This window comes from Drosophila miranda, assembly GCF_003369915.1.
Source record: "Drosophila miranda strain MSH22 chromosome Y unlocalized genomic scaffold, D.miranda_PacBio2.1 Contig_Y1_pilon, whole genome shotgun sequence".
NCBI lineage: Eukaryota > Metazoa > Arthropoda > Insecta > Diptera > Drosophilidae > Drosophila > Drosophila miranda.
In genome coordinates, this window is record NW_022881603.1 from 29,613,041 (window position 1) to 29,634,625 (window position 21,585).

General features: G+C 44.8%; 1 protein-coding gene across 6 annotated transcripts in view; it reads right to left on the minus strand.

Annotated features, from left to right (window-relative positions):
* LOC117189927 (protein GDAP2 homolog) overlaps window positions 1-21,585 on the minus strand; it is an 86,307-nt gene continuing 64,722 nt past the window's right edge. Inside the window, exons 1-7 of one of the 6 annotated variants that reach the window (XM_033395004.1) lie at window positions 18,148-18,166; window positions 17,115-17,242; window positions 16,944-17,044; window positions 687-840; window positions 477-616; window positions 218-416; window positions 12-150 (exon numbers count right to left, since the gene is read on the minus strand). In XM_033395004.1, the coding sequence (XP_033250895.1) occupies window positions 106-150; window positions 218-416; window positions 477-616; window positions 687-840; window positions 16,944-17,044; window positions 17,115-17,242; window positions 18,148-18,151 (771 nt within the window). In that variant the 5' untranslated portion in view covers window positions 18,152-18,166 and the 3' untranslated portion in view covers window positions 12-105. Of the gene's footprint in view, window positions 151-217; window positions 417-476; window positions 617-686; window positions 841-6,990; window positions 7,631-16,943; window positions 17,045-17,114; window positions 17,243-17,325; window positions 17,411-18,147; window positions 18,167-21,585 lie in introns of those variants that run through there. The other 5 variants (XM_033395005.1, XM_033395001.1, XM_033395002.1 and 2 more) reach the window with 5 other exon arrangements.

Consider the following 21,585-nt stretch of genomic DNA (forward strand, 5'->3'; position numbering starts at 1 on the left):
ACATAATGTGTATGGGATGTGGGGAATTATGGATATGTCACTATATATATGTATGTATATGCTATGGCGGCTGCGCTGTCCTTAGACAGCCACAATGGCCGCCATCTACGAGGCAGTCGGCATAGGATTTAAGTAATGCAGGCCATTGGTCTGTAATTAAAGAGAATCATCAGCACTGGAATCTAGCAAATCTTGGGCTATAGTCCTTCTGTCTTACCGCCATGTCGTATTCGGTTATGTAGGCGGGTATTTCCAGCTGATCCTTTGTGATGGCCGAGTACAGATGCTCGACTCCAGGCAGAGAATGCACTTTGGCCTTGATGGCGGGCGCCATGAACGTGGTGAACCACCAGGTCATCATTTTGGTCCAGAATGTCGGATGCACTATGTAGAAGGCCTTCAGGTTCTTCTTGTATCTGGAAGGCAGAGTTATTAGAGATTGTTTGGAAGTCCCTCAGGAGTCCCTCAGGACTCACTTGTAGGGCAGCACACTGTAGACCTCACGCAGCCAGTGCAGCGATGGATAGTTATTCGTGGATGTCAGTGTGTGGAAGTAGGAAATAACATAGTCTCCTTTAACGATGGGATCCAGTAGCTTTATCAGATACAGCAGCGCCTGCAAAAAAACCCAGTTAATTCAACACTTTGATCCGACATTGATTCGTGCAAGGGATTGGAATGCCTACCTTCTCCAGGTCAATGTTATGGGCGGGGAACCACTTGCCGCAGAACACAATCACAGGGCGACCTAAGCGGTCTACACCGCTCTGATACAGACAGCCAATGCCCGAGACCTCCGTCAAGTCCTCGACCTGAGCGCGACGCAGGAGACGCTCGTATCTGAAGAAGAAAAGATAGTACAATTATTATATACATGGGAAAATGCAGTAAGGTAACCGAAAATCAACAGTGAATCAATCAGTTCTTTGTCGGTGAAAGCTCTGGGAACAGTGGGTGTTTCGTCTCAAAGCAGGTAGTAGAAAAGATGGCCTCTTTTTGAATCACGATCGATTAGAGAATGGATTACACGAATGACTAACTATATTTATTTAGACAGAAAGCTAGGCCCATAGATACGAGTATTGCCACAGCAATTATGTGAAATCACTTGATTATAGACTAGAGATACACAGAGGGTTAAGGGGGTGTCTCGCAATCGATTATGCCGGCACTCAACTCCAGGCCATGTACGAGGCGACGACCGTCGCTAGTGCCTGCCATAACAGTCTGTCTGTCTGTCCGTCAAGAGCAGAGCTGCTGTATTTCGCATTGGCTAACTTTTTGAAATTCATTTCGCAAAAGCGTTCAAAATCATGTTTATCTGTTGAATTATAAATTTAAAATGCGTGCAATGCTGCTGTTTCGCTGGAGTGTGTGCTTTGCCTTGGTTTCTGTTGGGCAATTCGCTTCTAGCTCTTGCTTAAGCCGGTTGTGTTTTTTTCTTGCTCCCGCATTCTCCGCCCTTTGCCTAAATATCATACAACATTGTTGTGTCTTTGTTTTGATTTATTATCGCATCTCTTTAATTTGATTCTACTTTGTGTTAACCACCAGTGTTTTGTTTGTAAACAAGTGTTTAATATAAATTCAATATTGCAACGTAACACATCGGACTCGTGCAGGCAATTTGTTATTGTTTTTTGCCCAGTCTGCTTTTCGTTATCGCTTCTTCGGTGTGCACTGTTCTCGCGCATCAGCGTTTGCATCGCCCACACTCTCTCGTGAGCATACGCGGGCTTCTCGCATTGTTGCTCTCACTCTCTCTGGATTGCCTACACTCTCCCTCTCTGTGGACTTTTCTTTTGTGTCTCTGCTTTGGTGAGTTTACCGCTCGTTTTCTGCACTTCGTTGGATCATCTGCTTTGAATTATTGCCGCTGCAGCTGATTGTCTGGCTCGCTCTGCTGTCTGCTCTCCTACTTTACCTGCGATCTCACTCCGTTCTCTTATTATTCGTGCACAGTGATTCTACTGCTGTCAATAATGGCAATCGTTTGTAGTGCAAAGAAATGTGAATTCGGTGGTGTTATCATTGGTGATTCATTTCTTAGCTGCTGGCTGTGTGACAATTTTGCCCACATAAAATGTGCTGGTGGTGGAAATTTTGGCCGGCTGAATGATCTGATCTCGAAACGCATGGGCCTGTCTTGGTCATGTCTGGCTTGTCGGGAGATTGAGGCCGAAATGCGCACATTTATGAGACAGACTCGAACTGGGTTTCTGGATGTCCGGAAACAATTTGTGGCTCTCAACGAGAAATTTCTTGCCCTTGAATCACAGTTTCTTGGGCTCAAACTCTTGAGCGAATCGCCTAGACGGAAAATTCCGCATAATGATACCAATCTCTTGCAACCTAATCCGATTGGTACGCCTGCCTCCCACCTTCACCCATCGGAAGCATTTCCGTGTAGGCATGCCACGCCGTTGTCTGTAAATCCGCCAACGGTGGCTCCGGAGTTCTTTACACCGAGCAATGTGCTTCCTTCGAGCACCCAACTCCCCAACAGCATCAATCCCATCCCTGCAGTTTCTGTGGCCGTCACTTCTGACGCGGTGAGTGCTCCTAGTGCGGGTGTGCTGGTTGCTGACGACGTCTTGCCAATTCCTGCTCCAATTCCTGCTCCAATTCCTGCTGCAATTCCTACTCCAATTCCTGCTACAGCCATTGCTGCCAATTCCTCTGCCCTTGTACCGAGATCTCTTTTAGGTGTGGCTCCACCATCTCGATCTCGCTCGGGACTTCAACTTAAAGCAGTGGTCCCTCGGAAAGCAATATTTGTTTCTCGTCTTATTCCTGAGGCTACAACGGAGGATGTTAAACAACATCTTGCCACTAAACTTAACACTTCGCCTGTTGATATAGTTGTGACTAAATTTTCATTTAAACATAAGCGCAACATATCATCATTTAAAATTCTTCTCCCTGATTCTTTACTATCCTGTTCTCTAGAACCGTCAATATGGCCTGAGCATACAATTGTGCATGAGTTCCTTCTCAAAGATTCGAACTCGAATCCAAGAATTACCGAACATGCTCCAAAAAACTAATGTACTATTTTTCCATGCACTATCAGAACGTTCGCAGTTTGCTGGGAAAGTTGCGTCAAATTCATACTAATAGCGCGTCCTTTGATTTCGATGCCATCGCGTTTACCGAAACCTGGCTTAACTCCTCTGTCAATGATCACGAAATTTTCATTGATAGTTACACTATTTATAGAATGGACCGCCCATCTTTTGCAGGTGGGGTTCTGATTGCAGTTAAATCTGTTTTCTCATCTGAGTTATTCCCATTCAATAACATTCATGGAATTGAATTTGTTGCAGTCAAAGTTCGTGTTGGCTCCGCATTTTTCTATTTAACCTGCTCTTACATTCCTCCCAGGTCTGATGCTGAGCTTTACTTACACCACCTTTCAGCAATTAATAATGTTGTTTCTACATTAGGGTGCAATGATCGAATTATTGTCATGGGGGACTTTAACCTCCCATTTCTTTCTTGGCTGCCTTGTAATGACGCAAACCTGTTGTTTCCCAATTGCCATAATGACTTTATCAATGGGCTAACGGATATTTCCCTTGTCCAAATTAATGCCGTTAAAAACATTAGGGACAGACTTCTTGACCTCGTTTTTGTTAACGATGGTTCTCTTGCTACTGTATCTAGAGCAAGCCCAATATCTCTCCCTGAAGATCCTTACCATCCAACTTTGTTGATATCACTGGAGTGTACACAATCTGGAGGTGCTGACAGTTCCAGGGCTCCTTGTCACATAAAGTGTTTTCGCAAAACAAACTTTATTGATTTAGATCTACATCTCTCGCGTGTTGATTGGTCGTTTCTTTATTCATTACCGAACATAGATGCAACTGTTAACTCGTTTTATAGTTCTATTTACTCCGCCCTTAATACGTTTGTTCCAGATATCACTGTACCTGTATCGTCCAAGCCTCCCTGGTTCTCCAAGTATTTGTCATACTTAAAAAATAATAAATCCCGGCTCTATAAAAAGTACCAGAAGTCGGGCTCCACGTTGGCCTTAGCTCTATACTCCTCCGCTCGCTCTCTGTTCCTTGCCGTCAATAGTCAGTGTTATAATCATTACCTTTCACAATGTAGTAGTAATTTTCGTAGTGACCCTAAAAAATTCTATTCGTTCGTTAATTCTAAGCGCAAGTCAAACGTTTTTCCTCCGTCCCTTCATTACCAGAACAAAACAGAAGCTTCTGCTGTTGGTATTGCAAATTTATTCGCTAACTTTTTCCAAACAACGTACTCGTCTCATATTTACAACGCATCCACTCCGTATCCGTACCAGCTACCTCAAGCTAACAGTATTTTTCTGCCCTTTTTCGAGGAAAGCGTTGTTCTTGAAGGTTTGTCATCTATGGACATATCGTTTTCTGCGGGTCCAGATAAGGTACCAAGTTGCATCTTAAAACACTGTGCCCAGTCCCTTTGCAAGCCCTTGACCTTTCTCTTCAACCTCTCCTTGGCACAGTCTTGTCTCCCAGTAATTTGGAATGAGTCCTACATCATTCCGCTTCACAAAAAAGGTTCAAGATCAAACGTTGAAAACTATCGTGGTATCGCAAAGCTTTCCGCCATCCCGAAGCTTCTTGAGTTCCTGGTCACCCGGCAACTGCAACATCTTTGTTGCAGCTTGATATCTCCGTCGCAACACGGTTTTTTCAGACATCGTTCAACATCGACTAACCTTCTTGAGTTTTCTAACCTAATCCACCGTGGTTTTCAAATTGGTTTGCAGACGGATGTAGTTTTTACGGACTTCAGCAAGGCATTCGATTCTGTGAACCATGCTCTGCTTATTCAAAAGCTCTCCTTATTAGGGTTCCCAACGAATCTTCTAGATTGGATTTTGTCCTATCTCTCTAACCGTACTCAACGTGTTTTGTTTTCTAACGTGTTGTCAAATACTGTTAATGTTACTTCAGGTGTGCCACAGGGAAGTCATCTGGGCCCGCTTCTGTTTATTTTATTTGTGAACGACCTTCCTCAAGTTATAACATACTCTACTACACTAATGTATGCTGATGATGTCAAAATCTGTCTTTCTTACTCTGATTGGTATTTGCACACACGCCTTCAACTTGATCTAAGTGAACTACTATTGTGGTGTTCAACTAATCTTCTTTTTCTGAACCTTTCCAAATGCAAACTTATGACATTTTACCGTCGCGCTCCTCATTTTGTCTCATATGTTCTAGGAAATCATGTCCTTGAGCGAATTTCGAGTTCAAATGACCTCGGAGTCCTTTTTGATCATAAGATGTGTTTCAACACCCATATAGCTGCAACTGTAAATAAAGCTAAGGGTGTTTTAGCGTTCATCAAGCGTTGGTCCAAGGAGTTTGACGACCCGTACGTTACGAAACAATTGTACATCTCGTTAGTACGTCCTATATTGGAGTATTGTTCTTGTGTGTGGAGCCCGCAGTATAAAGAGCAGCAGGCTGTTATTGAATCCGTGCAAAAGCAATTTTTAATTTTTGCCCTTCGGAACTTTAACTGGGACTCGGGTAAAATCTTGCCACCCTACCGGTCTAGGCTAAATCTTATCGAACTGCCGTCGTTGCACCATCGCAGAATATGCAATGGCGTAATGTTCGTGCACAAGCTCCTTCTTGGGACTGTTGACTCCCAAACTCTCTTGGGTCAGATTGACTTGGCCGTTCCATCCAGACCTACCCGTACTTTTAGGCCTATCCGTCTACCCATATGTAGGTCTAATTATGCTGATCATGAACCTTTTAGGGTTTTATGCCATAATTATAACTCCCTCTGTCTAACCCTATCCCCTGAACTGTCTCTTAAACTAATTTCATGCAATATTTATAATCATTTAAATTTAGCTAACTTTTAACTTATCTTTTTCTGCCTTTAGTAACTAAGTACCATTATTAACAGATAATTTGTTAATTTAATAAATAAATAAATAAATAAATATTTGTCAGATAAAAGCTCAAAATTATATCCAAAGAGGGAATAATGGAGAGGGGCAGTAGGCGAGGGAGTGAGTGAGGGGGAACCTTATTAAATGGAATGATGACAATCGTTCTAATTTGAACAGAAATTGGATTGGCAAAGCACTGCGCACATTACTGCATGAGTCACATATCAACTGGCCAGATAATGGATGCACATGACTATATTTACACATCTGTACATGTTCGGGAGCTGAAAATTTGTGCGAAATTATGCTAAGGCGATTAACAACTTTCGTCTGACACACGCCTCATTAAAACATTGGGTCTTTGACTAATTTCAGGTGAGAGATCCGTATCGTGCCGCATTGAACTCCGGTAGCAGCAACCGATAAGCCGCAGTATGCTGGAGAGCCGTAAACGACTGCAGAGGAAGCTCCCAGATAAAGATCAAGATAATTCTGGCCAACAAAAACGCCCAAATGTGACGCATTGTGACGTAGTCTTAGTCCAACACAATCTCCATCTCAGTCCCAGTCCCAGTGTTTGCCTAGCTACAGATAAAAATGCTGATGCACGAGTAGTGGGTTCAAATGGGGCTTGGGTTTGGGTTGGTTGGTGCCCCACGAATATGGTTATCGTGTGAAAAGCACAATGAATATTAAGCCGAAATGCTAATCCACGGAATAAATCTCACAGCTTAACAACTTGCAGCAAAAGCAGGGAAAGATACTAATGTTATTATTAGATCACATTTCCTGCAATCACGGATGGCATGTTATTGTTCACTGGCACGTACTCGCAGAGCGAGGCCTCTTCCCCTGTTTGTTCATTAATAATGGAGCGGGTGGGCCAAGGCCAGGGCCAGGAAGGGGGAAATAGTGGAAATGCATATCGAATTGAAGGATATACATATAAATGGTTCCATAAACAGCACTGACGTCATGAATATGTAACAAGCGAACCGACGTCATCGCAATTGTGAAAGTGATTCCGACTTCTTACAGTGATTGGCACCTTTCAATGGATTCCGACTGATATGTACCTTTCCTCAGGGGACTCCATGAGCTCATCGGGCAGCACATCGTTCATGTCGCCCGTGGTCTCCTGCATGGGACTCGAGCCCAGGTCAATCGACGTCATGCCTTCCAGCATTGTCATAGTTCACAGTTGTAAGTATTTGTTGGTGTTGGTGTATTGTCGGTGGGTGGCACTAGTTCGCGAGTCTCCTCCTTTCGCCTTTCGCTATTCGCCTTTCTCTTCTCAAACAAACATCGATTTAAAGTCAAAATAGAAAATTCCGTTTTACGGGATGGCCGATCTGATCTGATTTCCTTTTGCTCTCTTATTGTCGTCTCCTTTTCAGCGCTGTTTCGTATTCAATTGAGGCAGTATTGTCTTATTCGTTTTAAATTTTAAGAGTGTATAAATAGTTTAAGTTTAGTTCTCGAAAAAAACTATATGTGTGGGCAGCTTCTTGGCCAGACTTTTGGTTGGTAAACGGAAGCCGCGCGTGAATATGCAAAACTAAAGAACGCTTTTTGCTTTTACTATGCTGTGCGATTCGGTTCACAGTAAAATTATTGAATTTATCTCTAGCTTATATAAAAATTGGCGCCGACGGTGGCAAAACTTTGAGTATTTCAATTCACGTGCGTTCGCTGTGAGTGGCGCCTTGCGACTGAGCGGTGGAGCGGCGTGCTGCGCTGCTCTTGAATGCTTTTTCGCCCCCATCACTCGCATCTATGTATATTATGTACCCCATCAGCAGGTCGGAGGAGAGCAGCGCACAAGCAAAGCAGAGCAGATGGCACAAGGTGTATATTAACAATATTTTATATTTTGTTTGCCTCTCTCTCCTTCTATATCCGCCTGATGCGATGAGAGACCGAGAGAGAGGTATGTGGGAATCTCTCACCTCAAATGAATATACCTTGACAGCATGAAAGCAAAGCTCGCTCCCGCTCTCTCTTTTCCTTTCTCCGACTTGTACTCTTTGAGCGTGCGCCCCATCGCCGCCTGTTCAATGACATCAGTTACAACAAGCATCAACAACAAAATTCAGTGGCACCAGGCAATTGCCCAAGGACATGCTTTATTTGCGCTAATGTCAGTCACTCCAAGACAAAAGAAAACTGTCCAAAAATGAAATCAGTTCAAATGTTTGCATTCGTCAGTGGCAGCTAAATGCGCAGATAGCCACAGAAACGAAACCGAAATGGCAAAGGTTCTATTTCGGTGCTTCCTGTCTTCTATTGGCTTACCTCTTTCGCCCGTAACAATTCCATCAAAATGAGAATTGAAATGCGAAAACATTACGGTAAACAGCAACATCACCATCACCATCACTGTCGGATGACAGCATGCCAGAATATGTCATTTTAATTAGGTAATTAATATATTATATTATAATATTATATTTGGCGAAAATGTGCATTGAATTAACGCGATGCATCTGGTCTGATGAGCTCGTGAGGTAGCTCAAAGGGTAGGTAAGCGGGCATCCCTCACGGGAGAGTACCGAAATAAGCAGTCCCGGACAGCCAGCGGGTGTTAGCTAGGTAGCAGCACTGACGATGCGCTTGTGGTGCCGCCTCAATAAGTAGCTCACACACTCCCATCCATACACAATACCTACCCACATCCCAACCCCCACACCCACCTCACACCGGGCCGGACTAAGTGTGTTACTCGACCCGTGCCGAGAGTCAGCCTGGCTGGGGGCCCGGTATAAAAACTAGCCCAGTCGCTAACGGAGGGCTCAGGGACTTGGCAGCCCCCTGTTCTAATGATGCCTTTCCCGGGCAACGTGGATCTCTGCCCGGGCTGACCTTTCCCTTTCTCTGCATCTCGTGGGAACAGGATGTATAACAAGAACAAAAACCAAAAAACAAACAAAAAAACGAGGGGGAACGTTGTGAGTTGCTGCGTACACCGCAACTCTACAGTTATACCCGATACTAAGTCAGTATGGCTCTCCTGCGGCAGACGCCGCTAATATTGAACCACACGACAAAGAGTGCGTGCGAGAGAGACAGAAAATCAGTCTGAGCGTGACGTCGGGCGCTGCGTAGCCACTGAAAATTGATTTCTTGCTTTTGGCTACAAAAATGATCCGATCTGATCCAGATTCAGCAATCTGATAGATATGGTCATTATCTATGATTCTGCGTTTTTAGTTTTCTCGAATGTGCAATATTGTGGATGCAACAGATTTTCGTCCTTTGTGGGGGCGGAAGGGGCTGGAGCGAAATTCTGAGATATACGTTTTATAGTGAGATCTAACAGAAGTGCGGATACTAAATTTGGTTACTCTAGCCTTAATAGTCTCTGAGATTTGTGGATGCCCCAGATTTTCGTCCTTTGCGGGGGCGGAAGGGGGTGTGGCGAAATTTGGACACGAAACGGTTAAGGTCCGATATCACAGGAGTGTGGATACCAAATTTGGTTGCTCTGGATCTTATAGGTTCTGAGATCCTTGAGCTCATATTTTGCAATTGGCAAAGCCGACCATGAAACCTGTGTGTTAGAGAGAGACAGAGCGAGAAAGAATGAAATTGTTTTCTTGATTCTGGCTATAATAATTATACGATCTGGTTGAGATTTTACACTCTAGAACATATAGTCATCCTCTACGATTCTGCGTTTTTGGTTTTATCGTATATTTCAAAATGTGGATGCCACAGATTTTCGTCCTTTGTGGGGGCGGAAGTGGGCGGGGCAAAGTTTTGAAATATTTTTGTAGCAGTGACATATCACAGATGTCGGGATCCAAAACATCGTTGCTCTAGCTCTTATAGTCTTTGAGCACTAGGCGCTGAAGGGGACGGACGGACGGACGGACGGACGGACGGACGGACGGACGGACGGACAGACGGACAGACAGACAGGGCTCAATCGACTCGGCTATTGATGCTGATCAATATGCTTTATGGGGTCGGAAACGATTCCTTCTGGACGTTACACACATCCACTTTTACCACAAATCTAATATACCCCAATACTCATTTTGAGTATCGGGTATAACAAATGAGTGCGGCGCTCCCCAAATGCCAACTGGGAGCAATCCCAAGCTCGGAAAGGCAGCGGCCCATAGGCCTGGCCCAACCGGCTCTATAGTAGGGAATACCTGCAAGGTGGAAGGTGCCTGTGCGAACCCGAGGGGGTCCCATCCCGAATCCGGTGTGGGTGGCAAGGTAACTCCCGAAGCTGACACCTTGGAAGGAAAGCTAAGCAATATTGCGGCTGCCCGACCTTCTGGTAAAGCGGGGGGGGTTGACTTGCCGTCGACAAGCGCCCAAGCCAGACGCTACACATATGCCGAAAAGAGGAGTGCAGGGCACATACTCCGTCGGCAACACGCCAGCAGTGAAGCCAGCCCATCAGCCGACTGGCTGAAGAAGGTGGAATGGGTTTCGGCCGTGCTCCCGGAGTTCACCTTGGAACAGAAAAAGGTGGCTCCCCAAGCCAAGAGGCAGCGCTCGCAGGAGACTCCGGGACCGGTAGCAAAGCGCTCTAGAGTGCTGCCAAATGTCTCCTTTGCGCAGATTGCCAAGGAGAGGACGCTAATTGGTGTCCTCGACAGAGGCAGCGCAGAGGGTAGAATCCCAAGGAGTCAGTGGAAGTGGGTGGAAGCGGCACTGGCCGACCGCTGCTTCGAACTCCTCGACAAAGACCCTGGACCTCCGCCAGTCTGCAAGGACATGGGGTGGTTCCAGGGCAATGTTAAGATAATTGCCTGCGAAGACGAGCGCTCTGTAAAGCTTTATAAAGCGGCGGTAGCGCAGGTCGGCGAGGTCTATGCTGGGGCGAAACTCGTCGCAGTCGACTGTAGCGAGGTGCCCAGCAGACCGAGGGCCAGACTTTGGGTGCCGGCTACCTTTAAGGAGCCAGAACGCATCCTCAAGATGCTGCAGAGATGCAACCCAGGACTACCAACCTCAGATTGAAAGGTAACCAAGGTTGAGACGACACAAGGGCCGACTAACCAGGCAGTGCTCGTTCTCAATAAAGAGTCGCTGGCCCCGATAGAGGCAGCAAAAGGAGAGCTAAACTTCGGCTTCAGCTCGGTCACCATCAAGGTGTACAAATCGGACGCGGCGGCCGCGGCGCCTCCTGTCGTCAACCCAGACGTGCAGGATGTCGCTGCGGAGATCGAAGCGCCTGACGACGAGCTGGAGCCAGACCAGGAAGGCTTCTCCTCAGAGACAGAGCTGATGCTCTACTTTGAGTCAATGTGCCGAGAGAGAGTCTCAGATGACTAGGACGCGGACATCACGGTGGTGGAGAATCTTGAAGATGGTCCTAAGGATCAAATAAATCTCCACCACTGTAAAGTAGCATCGGCTGCTCTCATACTCCGCCTAGACGCAAGCGGAGCCGACGTAGTCCTGATCCAGGAGCCTTGGGTGGTAGGAGGCAAGGTCTGTGGATTGGGTACGAGGGAATACAAGATCATTGTATCCCAAAATGAAGGTAAAATCCGTACCTGCATACTTGCTAGAAAGCACCTAAATATCTTTCTGCTCCATAATTATAGCGATGGCGATAACACGGCGGTAAGCCTAGAACTAAAAGGGAATCATCTCAGGCTGGTGGCGTCCTATATGGCCCACGAGGAGGATGATCCTCCGAACGACCTTGTTCGCAAAATAGCCAGCGACAGCGAAAGGACGGACAAAGACCTACTTATAGGTTGCGATGCCAACGCCCACCACACCCAATGGGGGAGCACGGACACGAATGTAAGGGGTGAGTAACTGTTCAGCTTCATCCTGAACTCAAATTTATTCATATGCAATCGGGGTAACGACCCCACATTTATAATTAAAAATCGGCAGGAGGTCATTGACCTCACGCTAGTGTCAAGCAAACTGCTGGACACAATCAAGAGCTGGAGAGTCCTAGGAGACCACTCCTTCTCGGACCACAGGTATATCGAGACGATATTATCCTTCTATATTCCCAAACCAACCGACTATATCAACCCCAGAAAAGCCAACTGGGAAAAATATAACACAACCCTGGAGGAGCTACTCCCTCCTAGCGCCCCTAATTGCCCGAACACTGAAGACAACCTAAACCGTCTTGTGAACAGGTTTACGGATGCGTGCAACAAAGCCTTCAAGGCAGCATGCCCTTCTACCAGACCAAGGGGGAAGAAGAAACCCCCCTGGTGGTCTAAGCAACTAGACACCCTTCGTAGAACTTGTATGACTCTATTCAATAGAGCCACAAGAACTAAGGAGGATACTCACTGGGCAGACTATAAAACCAGTCTAGCACTATACAAAAAGGAAACGAGGAAGGCTAAAAGAGCCTCCTGGCAAAAATATTGCTCCGAAATCGAGGAAACTTCGGAGGCCGCAAGACTCCGGAAAGTTCTCTCAAAAACTACCCCCTCGGTAGGTTACCTCAAAAAGAATGATGGCACGTGGACCAACTCTAGTGAGGAGTCCCTACACATTCTGCTCGACACGCATTTCCCCGGATGCACATCCACCGAGCCGTCACACCTCCCAGGAGAGGGATCGGTAGAATCGATGGACCATATCCTTACAAAACGGAACATAATTTGGGCAGTAAACAGCTTCAACCCGTTTAAATCGCCAAGCCCGGACCAGGTAATCCCGGCCCAACTTCAGAAGGCCGGGGAGACGGCCATCAACTGGCTACATAGTATCTTCAGGAAAATACTGGCGGTATGTACAATACCGCAAGCGTGGCTTAAGGCTAGGATAGTTTTCATCCCTAAAGCAGGCAAAGCCTCACACTCAACCCCGAAAGACTTTAGACCAATCAGTTTATCGTCTTTCCTACTCAAAACCTTTGAGAGACTTATCGGGTTACAATTACGGACTACCATAAGTCCCCAGCTGTACTCAAGTGCGCAGCATGCCTACCGGAAAGGAAAATCCAGGGAAACTGCACTTCACGAAGGGATCTCGAGTGTAGAAAAATCCCTGCATCTCAAAGAATACTCACTAATAGCTTTTCTCGATATCGAGGGAGCCTTCAACAACGTCACACCGGGCGCCATTACAGAAGCCCTGACTGACCTGGGGGTGGACCGTCACTTGGTGATGCTCATCATGATCAATTGCTCATACGCAGGACGGTGACATCATCGATGGGATCGTCCACCCAGTCAAGGTATGTCAACAGAGGAACCCCGCAAGGGGGAGTTCTGTCTCCTCTTCTATGGAACATTGCAGTCAATAAGATTCTATGCGACCTGGAAGAGGGGCTGTAAAGTAGTGGCATACGCGGATGACGTTGCAATTATCTTTGCGGGGAAATACCCCCAAACACTATGCGACCTAATGACCGCAAAGCTTGCTCGATTGTCCGAATGGACAGAATCGCGCGGATTAAGACTAAATCCCTCGAAAACGGAACTCGTGTTATTCACAAAAAAATACAAGGTCCCGCCCCTCAACCCCCAACACTAAACGGATACAGGCTCTCCTTCAGCGACAGTGCCAGTTACTTAGGGTTGGTAATTGACAAAAAGCTTAGCTGGAACCTGAATGTCAAGGATAGAGTGAGGAAGGCAACGACAGCACTCTATACTTGCAAAACAGCTATCGGCCTAAAGTGGGGAATGAACCCAAGCATAGTCCGATGGATATATCCGGCAATAGTCAGACCTATAATACTCTACGGAGTTACTGTCTGGTGGCCTGCCCTAACAAAAAGGACAATCACCAATCAGCTGGGCAAGGTTCAGCGAACAGCCGCCCTCTGCATCAGTGGAGCTCTTCGAACTACACCAAATGATGCGCTAAACGCCATGGTATGCCTTCAGAGCCTTGACTTTGCAGGAAAGGAGCGGGCAGAAATGGCAGCAATACGTCTTAGGGACTCTGAACAATGGGTACCCCAGAACATAGGTCACTCATCTATACTAAATAAAAACAACATGGTCCCAGCAAGAACGGACTATCAAGTTCCAATGGAGCACACGGAGACTCCATTCAGCATAATCATGCCTCATAGAGACGATTGGCTCGAGGGGCTCCCCGGCCCAGACGGGGCCATAAGCATCTTCACGGATGGCTCAAAACTGGACGGCAGGGTTGGAGGAGGAATCTACTCTGAACAACTTAACATAAGGCAATCTTTCAGGCTTCCGGATCACTGTAGCGTCTTCCAAGCGGAAGTTACAGCAATCAGGGAGGCTCTGTACTGCCTTCACACGGTTACCACCACGGCAACCAATCTAAACATCTACAGCGACAGCCAAGCTGCGATCAGATCACTTAACGCGATCTCCTCGAACTCGGCTACTGTGGCGAAGTGCCGCAGATCTCTTCACGAGATGGCTCAGCAATTTGCTATCAGCCTTATATGGGTCCCGGGCCACCGGGATATCGAGGGCAACTGCATAGCGGACGAGCTGGCCAGATCGGGCACTACAACCCCCCTTCTCCAAGATAAGGAGGATATTTGTATGCCTATGGCCACCTGCAAGCTCATCATAAAGGAGCAGTACACGCGACTGATAGACAACAAGTGGCAAATAGGGCCACGTTGTCGCACAGCTCGGCAAACATGGCCGACCATAGATAAGAAGCGCAACTCAGAGCTCTGCAAACTAGGCAGGGAAAGGTGCAGCGCAGTCATACGTTCCCTCACAGGACACTGGCTAGTAGGCACCCACGCAAACAGGCTGGGTGCCCCATACAATGATTTCTGCCGCAGCTGCAGAGACGAGGACGAGGAGGAAACAGTGGAACACCTGTTCTGTTCCTGTCCAGCTCTCAGCAGAAGGAGGCTGCATCACTTGGGCTCTGCCTTTCTGAACGACATCTCGGAGATGTCCACGCTATGTCCCAGAAAGATCGTCAACTTTATAAGGGCATCTGGATGGGACAACTGTTGACATGAAGTCTCATCTGCAGGGAGGGAATGATCCCAAGCGGTATCACAACGGGCCGAAACCGGCCTAAGTGTGCTGGGCTCCGAGCGAGCTTGGCGGCCGTCTCTACCTAACCTAACCTAACGCGATGCATAATCAAAACAGTCATTTATTATTCGACGAGCGTGAAGGGAGAGCAAAAACGATACCATTAATGGTAAATACTCATTTTAATGAAGCATTTTCCGTTGAAAAGGCTCCCCCAACCCTTTTTATACCCGATACTCAAAAAGGGTATTGGGGTATATTAGATTTGTGGTAAAAGTGGATGTGTGTAACGTCCAGAAGGAATCGTTTCCGACCCCATAAAGTATATATATCCTTGATCAGCATCAATAACCGAGTCGATTGAGCCATGTCTGTCTGTCCGTCTGTCCGTCCGTCCGTCTGTCCGTCTGTCCGTCCCTATTAGCGCCTAGTGCTCAAAGACTATAAGAGCTAGAGCAACGATGTTTTGGATCCAGACTTCTGTGATATGTCCCTGCTACAAAAATATTTCAAAACTTCGCCCCGCCCACTTCCGCCCCACAAAGGACGAAAATCTGTGGCATCCACAATTTTAAAGATACGAGAAAACCAAAAACGCAGAATCGTAGAGAATGACCATATCTTTTAGACTGCAGAATTTGAATAAGATCGTATTATTATTATAGCCAGCATCAAGAAAACAATTTCATTTTTTCTCGCCCTGTCTCTCTCTAACACACACGTTAGCATAGCCGGCTTTGGTTAGAGTAAAACATTAGCGCCTAGATCTCAGAGACTATAAAAGCTAGAGCAACCAAATTTGGTATTCACACTCCTTATATATCGGACCGAGACGAGTTTGTTTCAAAATTTCGCCACACCCCCTTCCGCCCCGCAAAGGATGAAAATCTGGGGATATTCACAAATCTCAGAGACTATTAAGGCTAGAGTAACCAATTTAATTATCCGCACTCCTGTTAGATCTTACTTTAAAACGTATATCTCAAAATTTCACCCCACCCCCTTCCGCCCCCACAAAGGACGAAAATCTGTTGCATCCACAATATTGAGGATACGAGAAAACTAAAAACGCAGAATCATAGATAATGATCATATCTGTCAGATTCCTGAATCTGGATCAGATCAGATCATTTTTATAGCCAAAAGGAACAAATCAATTTGCACTGGCTACGCAGCCCCCGACGTCACGCTCAGACTGATTTTCTGTCTCTCTCGCACGCACTCTTTGTCGTGTCGTTCAATATTAGCGGCGTCTGCCGGAGGAGAGCCATACTGACTTAGTATCGGGTATAACTGTAGAGTTGCGGTGTCCGCTGCAACTCACAACGTTCCCCCTCGTTTATCTTTAAAATGGTCTATTTTGGCGTGGCTTTGTCACAGTAATTATCTATCTCATGATTCCATTATAAATATTCATAAATATTTAGCTCAAAGCTTCACTTTTGCGACTTAAGCAGTAAAAGCAAATATTTTTAGCTGGCATTCAAATTAGATTTGTGTTCAGCTTAAGGTGAAGGAGATGTCATGCAAACAGTGATGCCGACATGGTCAATCCATCGTCACTGCTGTCGTCACAAATGGAAAACCGGGCACTTGGCATTCTGCGATTACTGTTGAGCAGGACCATGACACTCAAATCTACTTCTCTCCGCTACCCGCTCTGCTCTCCCGTTCAATTCAATTCCCAATTTTCACTTGCCAGCCCGCCCGGTGTCTGCTTGCGTGCCAGTGCTCTGTAAAATTTCGACAAGCGGCAGCGGAATCGAAATTTCCATAAGGAGCAGGCTGAGGTGGGTCGAGTCGTTTGTTAGACGCTTAAGTTATTTCCGGCATGCTTTTGTAACACTAATAAATATGCTCTGGGCCAAGAGTTCCATTACAATGTGTTTATGGGCGGAATGGGAGGGTGCGAAGTCGGGGGCTGCGTGTTTTGCTGTCAGTTTTCTGAACTGCAGATGTCCCCCGCGTAGCACTCGTTGGGTGTAAGGTACGCCCCAGAACGAGTGACGCAACGTAACAACAACGTAAAAGTAACACGATTTGGGGACAGAGAATAGTGTTGTGCTGCATCTGTGGCGCCTCTCACTCACCTCTCCTGGTGCTCGATCCCCTCGACGCCCTCGGATATGACATTCTCATAGACTCCGGACCGCGGACGATCACTAAGCAAATGTTGTCTGTCCAGATCGCGCTGTGGGAAGACAGAAAGTGTGTCTTTATAATTAATCCGATAATCTTTCGAAAACCCAATCAAAGCTCACCTGAAGCTGGGTCTGAAGTCCACTGCTGTAGGAGTTCGGACTGAGTCCGTTCATGTCCTTGGCTCCGTACTCCAGGTCCGAGCTGTTGCCCTCCATATCGTGCGGACTAACGTCGGAATCGTCGTCGGCTGCAAGATGCATAGAAAGAGCATCGGTTGATTATAAAGATTCCCAATGTATTTCAATGGTCCCACTAAGTCTACTCTATTACATGAGAACTCAAACGAGTTGTTTATCATTTTGGGCTTGCTATTATCAGAGTACAGCTAAAAGATAATGCTCATCGAACTTCAGCGATGCGGAATTTGAGTTGAACTGAAAGCGGTCTCTGGCACGGCTTTTTCTCGACTGCGCTGTCGGAGCGCGCGAGCAGATGAGCGAACGGCAAACAAAAACTGGATGCTGCTGCCTGCCTTTGCTCTCCCCCTGCGATAGCCCGATAAGGCGACTGCGTACTGCTCCCAAGTGTTGACATGATTTAGTTTAGGCCTGGTAGCCCACAAAGAATGGAGCGACTGACACTCGTCGCGGCTGTCCTGATAAGAGGTCACTTCAGGTAAATTAACAAACTTTTGTTGACAAACTAACGTAATGCAAATGCGAGCAAGTTTTCTAGTTTTGCTTTACAAAATTAATTTACGAGCAGTTAACAAAAAAACGTGTGTAATTTCAAGGTTGATTAGAGTTAAAAAAGAGTTCAATTCAATTCACATTGTAGTATGTTGTATGCCAAATAGGCATATGCCCACCGTATTGTAGTGTATACAATATGTCAAGTGGTCATATGCCTAAAGTTAATGTAGAGTATCACGCTCATAAACATAAAGACACTTTGTCCCAATGTTTACGTAACACAACCACACTCAAGAGCCGTAATACGATCAGTCCCTTATACATATGTATGTATGTGGATTGGCCTGCAGCGTGAGAACTGCAGTGTCGGCAATATATTCCAAGTGGTCAAATGAGCATTCCAATGTATATGCCTTCTGCATGTACATTCATACAAATATGCATACTCCAATATACTTACACATAAATATAAGACATAGATATAAACATTGCATGTTTCGGGTTAGCTGAACCCAACATGAAATTATAAGAATCATTCGGAATAAAGTAACACTGCGGAGCAGACGCTCCAACAAGTGAAGTTATCTTATTATCACATTATTACTATTATTATCACACTTATTACATGGCGACCGTTACAAGTTTCACGAAGCTGTAATGCAATTATAAAAGCATTATTAACGAGGGGGAACGTTGTGAGTTGCTGCGGAGACCGCAACTCTACAGTTACACCCGATACTAAGTCAGTATGGCTCTCCGGCAGACGCCACTAATATTAAACGACACGACAAAGAGTGCGTGCAAGAGAGACAGAAAATCAGTCTGAGCGTGACGTCGGGCGCTGCGTAGCCAGTGCAAATTGATTTGTTCCTTTTGGCTATAAAAATGATCTGATCTGATCCAGATTCAGCAATCTGATAGATATGATCATTATCTATGATTCTGCGTTTTTAGTTTTCTCGTATCCTCAATATTGTGGATGCAACAGATTTTCGTCTTTTGTGGAGGCGGAAAAGGGTGGGGCGAAATTTTGAGATACACGTTTTTGAGTGAGTCTAACAGGAGTGCGGATACCAAATTTGGTTACTCTAGCCTTAATAGTCTCTGAGATATGTTAATATCCCCAGATTTTCATCCTTTGCGGGGCGGAAGGGGGTGTGGCGAAATTTTGAAACAAACTCGTCTCGGTCCGATATATTAGGAGTGTGGATACCAAATTTGGTTGCTCTAGCTTTTATGGTCTCTGAGATCTAGGCGCTAATGTTTTACTCTAAGCAAAGCCGCCTATGCTACGTGTGTGTTAGAGAGAGACAGGGCGAGAAAAAATGAAATTGTTTTCTTGATTCTGGCTATAATAATAATACGATCTGATTCAGATTTTGCACTCTAGAAGATATAGTCATCTTCTACGATTCTGCGTTTTTAGTTTTCTCGTATCGTCGAAATTGTGGATGCCACAGATTTTCGCCCTTTGTGGGGGCGGAAGTGGGCGGGGCAAAGTTTTGAAATATTCTTGTAGCAGTGACATATCACAGAAGTCTGGATCCAAAACATCGTTGCTCTCGCTCTTATATTCTTTGAGCACTAGGCGCTGAAGGGGACGGACAGACGGACAGACGGACGGACGGACAGACGGACAGACAGACATGGCTCAATCGACTCGGCTATTGATGCTGATCAAGAATATATATACTTTATGGGGTCGGAAACGATTCCTTTTGGACGTTACACACATCCACTTTTACCACAAATCTAATATACCCCAATACTCATTTTGAGTATCGGGTATAAAAATTACATAAAAAGTGCAACAATATATAAAAAATGTGCGACAATTAAAAATATTCAAAATATGTGTGTATTCTGATTATTACTCTAACATACATATATAAAGAATACTACCAAACAATAAGACAAATTAAAAGTAAAACAACACATGGGTAGCCTGTGCGATGACCAGCACCGGCACCGCTTAACGCGCCCAGTTAAGCCATTATGAGTGACGACAACATAGATTCTGCTCCTATTGAGCAAAGGGACGCACCTTCCATTCAGGAGTACCTGGAGGTGTTTCCAAACGATGGACCACGCCCACTCACAATAGCTGAGTACCGGGCACGGCAGGAGGAAAAAAACTACAGAGAAAAAGAAAACAAAACGTGGAGGACAAGTAAGAAAGCTACTTCAACAAAAGCGCCTGCAACAAGATTTGCTGGCGGCAGCGACGACACCAGAAGACCGACAGCGCTACATAGAGCGCATCAACAAATTAAAAGCTGAATTAAAACTTCGCAACCGAGCGAAGCCACGCAAGGATTTATAGATTTAATTTCTACATGCGAATTGCCGCACGTTAGTGCAAGTCGCAAAACACTAAAACCTGTTAGGCTTTCATTACTAACATATGTGGTTGGAGAATTTGTTTTATATATATGAAATGTAACTTTGAATAAACCACATAAACTAAATAACTAACTTTTCCATGTCTCTAGCGCTGAGTATTTATTCTCAGCTGCGTTTAAAAACTTTGTGTAAATGATAAATCTTGCAATAAGTTCATTGCAATGAAAATATCACTCCAATTTTTATTTTCGATTTTCAAAGGGAGGAATATATTTTTTCTTTCTTAATAAAATCCCATATAAGATTAAATCAAAGACCAAACCAAGATTTTGGAAATAAAATTCATTTTTCTTTCATGAACGTTAGAACGAAAAAAAAATTCTTTTCATTGAATATATAAAAACAATTAGAACTACATAATGGGGTGGTTTAGTGATTCTAGTGAGGCAAAAGACAATACTGCCAACGTTGTAAACAACGTCAAGATAATTGATCACACGGATGACATAAACTCATTGTGGATCCTGTTATTAATTATCACGATAGTATTGGTTTTGCAATTTCTGCTTACACTCTATGTTAAGCATAACAAAATCATCAAGAAAAGATACATGAGTAGGGCAAATAACCTAGATAATATTTAGAAATGAATAAAGAGAAAATAGATCACGTCTACGAAAGCTATCCAAATTTTCGCATTAATGCGATTAAAGTTTTACATTCGCATAGCGAATACATATCAGTACATCAGTTTGAGACTGATTATATAGAAGCTTTCGACGCAATCTGTAGCCCACTTATTCACTGCGATAAAGCAGAAAAGGCAATGGTACTTTCAACACTACCATATGTCAAGGTAAAATTAATAAAAGAAGAAGACCCATATTTAGGTATAGGAACTATATGGTTAGTACGCTTACAAAAGTAAGATAATTCCATTAAAAGAATGGAATGGAACGAAATCGCGAAACATATAGACTCATTTCGTTACAACTTCGATAAATCTTACAAATGCATTAATAAAGATGCAGTCATAAAAGCGGAAACTCTGAAAAACCATATAGAAATATTAGTAAGGGAACATAATAATATAGTTACCTTAGTAAATCGTTTCGAAAACAAATTCACATCTGGGCACAAAAGTAAATGTTTAAGGGTAATAAAATCCCTAAACACAAGATTAATTACTGTCACCAATAGGCGACACATTCTGATAAAAGTGCCAGAAAGTGTAAATCAATTGGCGGAATTTGATCCCGACCAATTAAAAGAATTAGACGAATCGACTCAGTCAAGCGACGCTGAACCTGATAGTGACATCGAAACACTAGAAGAAAGCGATACAATCGAAACGAAACCGGAAACGATAAAAATCTCTGAAATGGCACAAACAGTTGCAGAATTTATCAAGCTAGCCGCATCTCTATTACCAGAGTTTGACGGTAAGCAGGAAAATCTGCAAAGTTTTCTAGATTCTTTGAATCTATTAGATACCTTAAAAGGCACGCATGAGCTAACAGCCATAAGCCTTATAAAAACAAAACTTAAAGGCAAT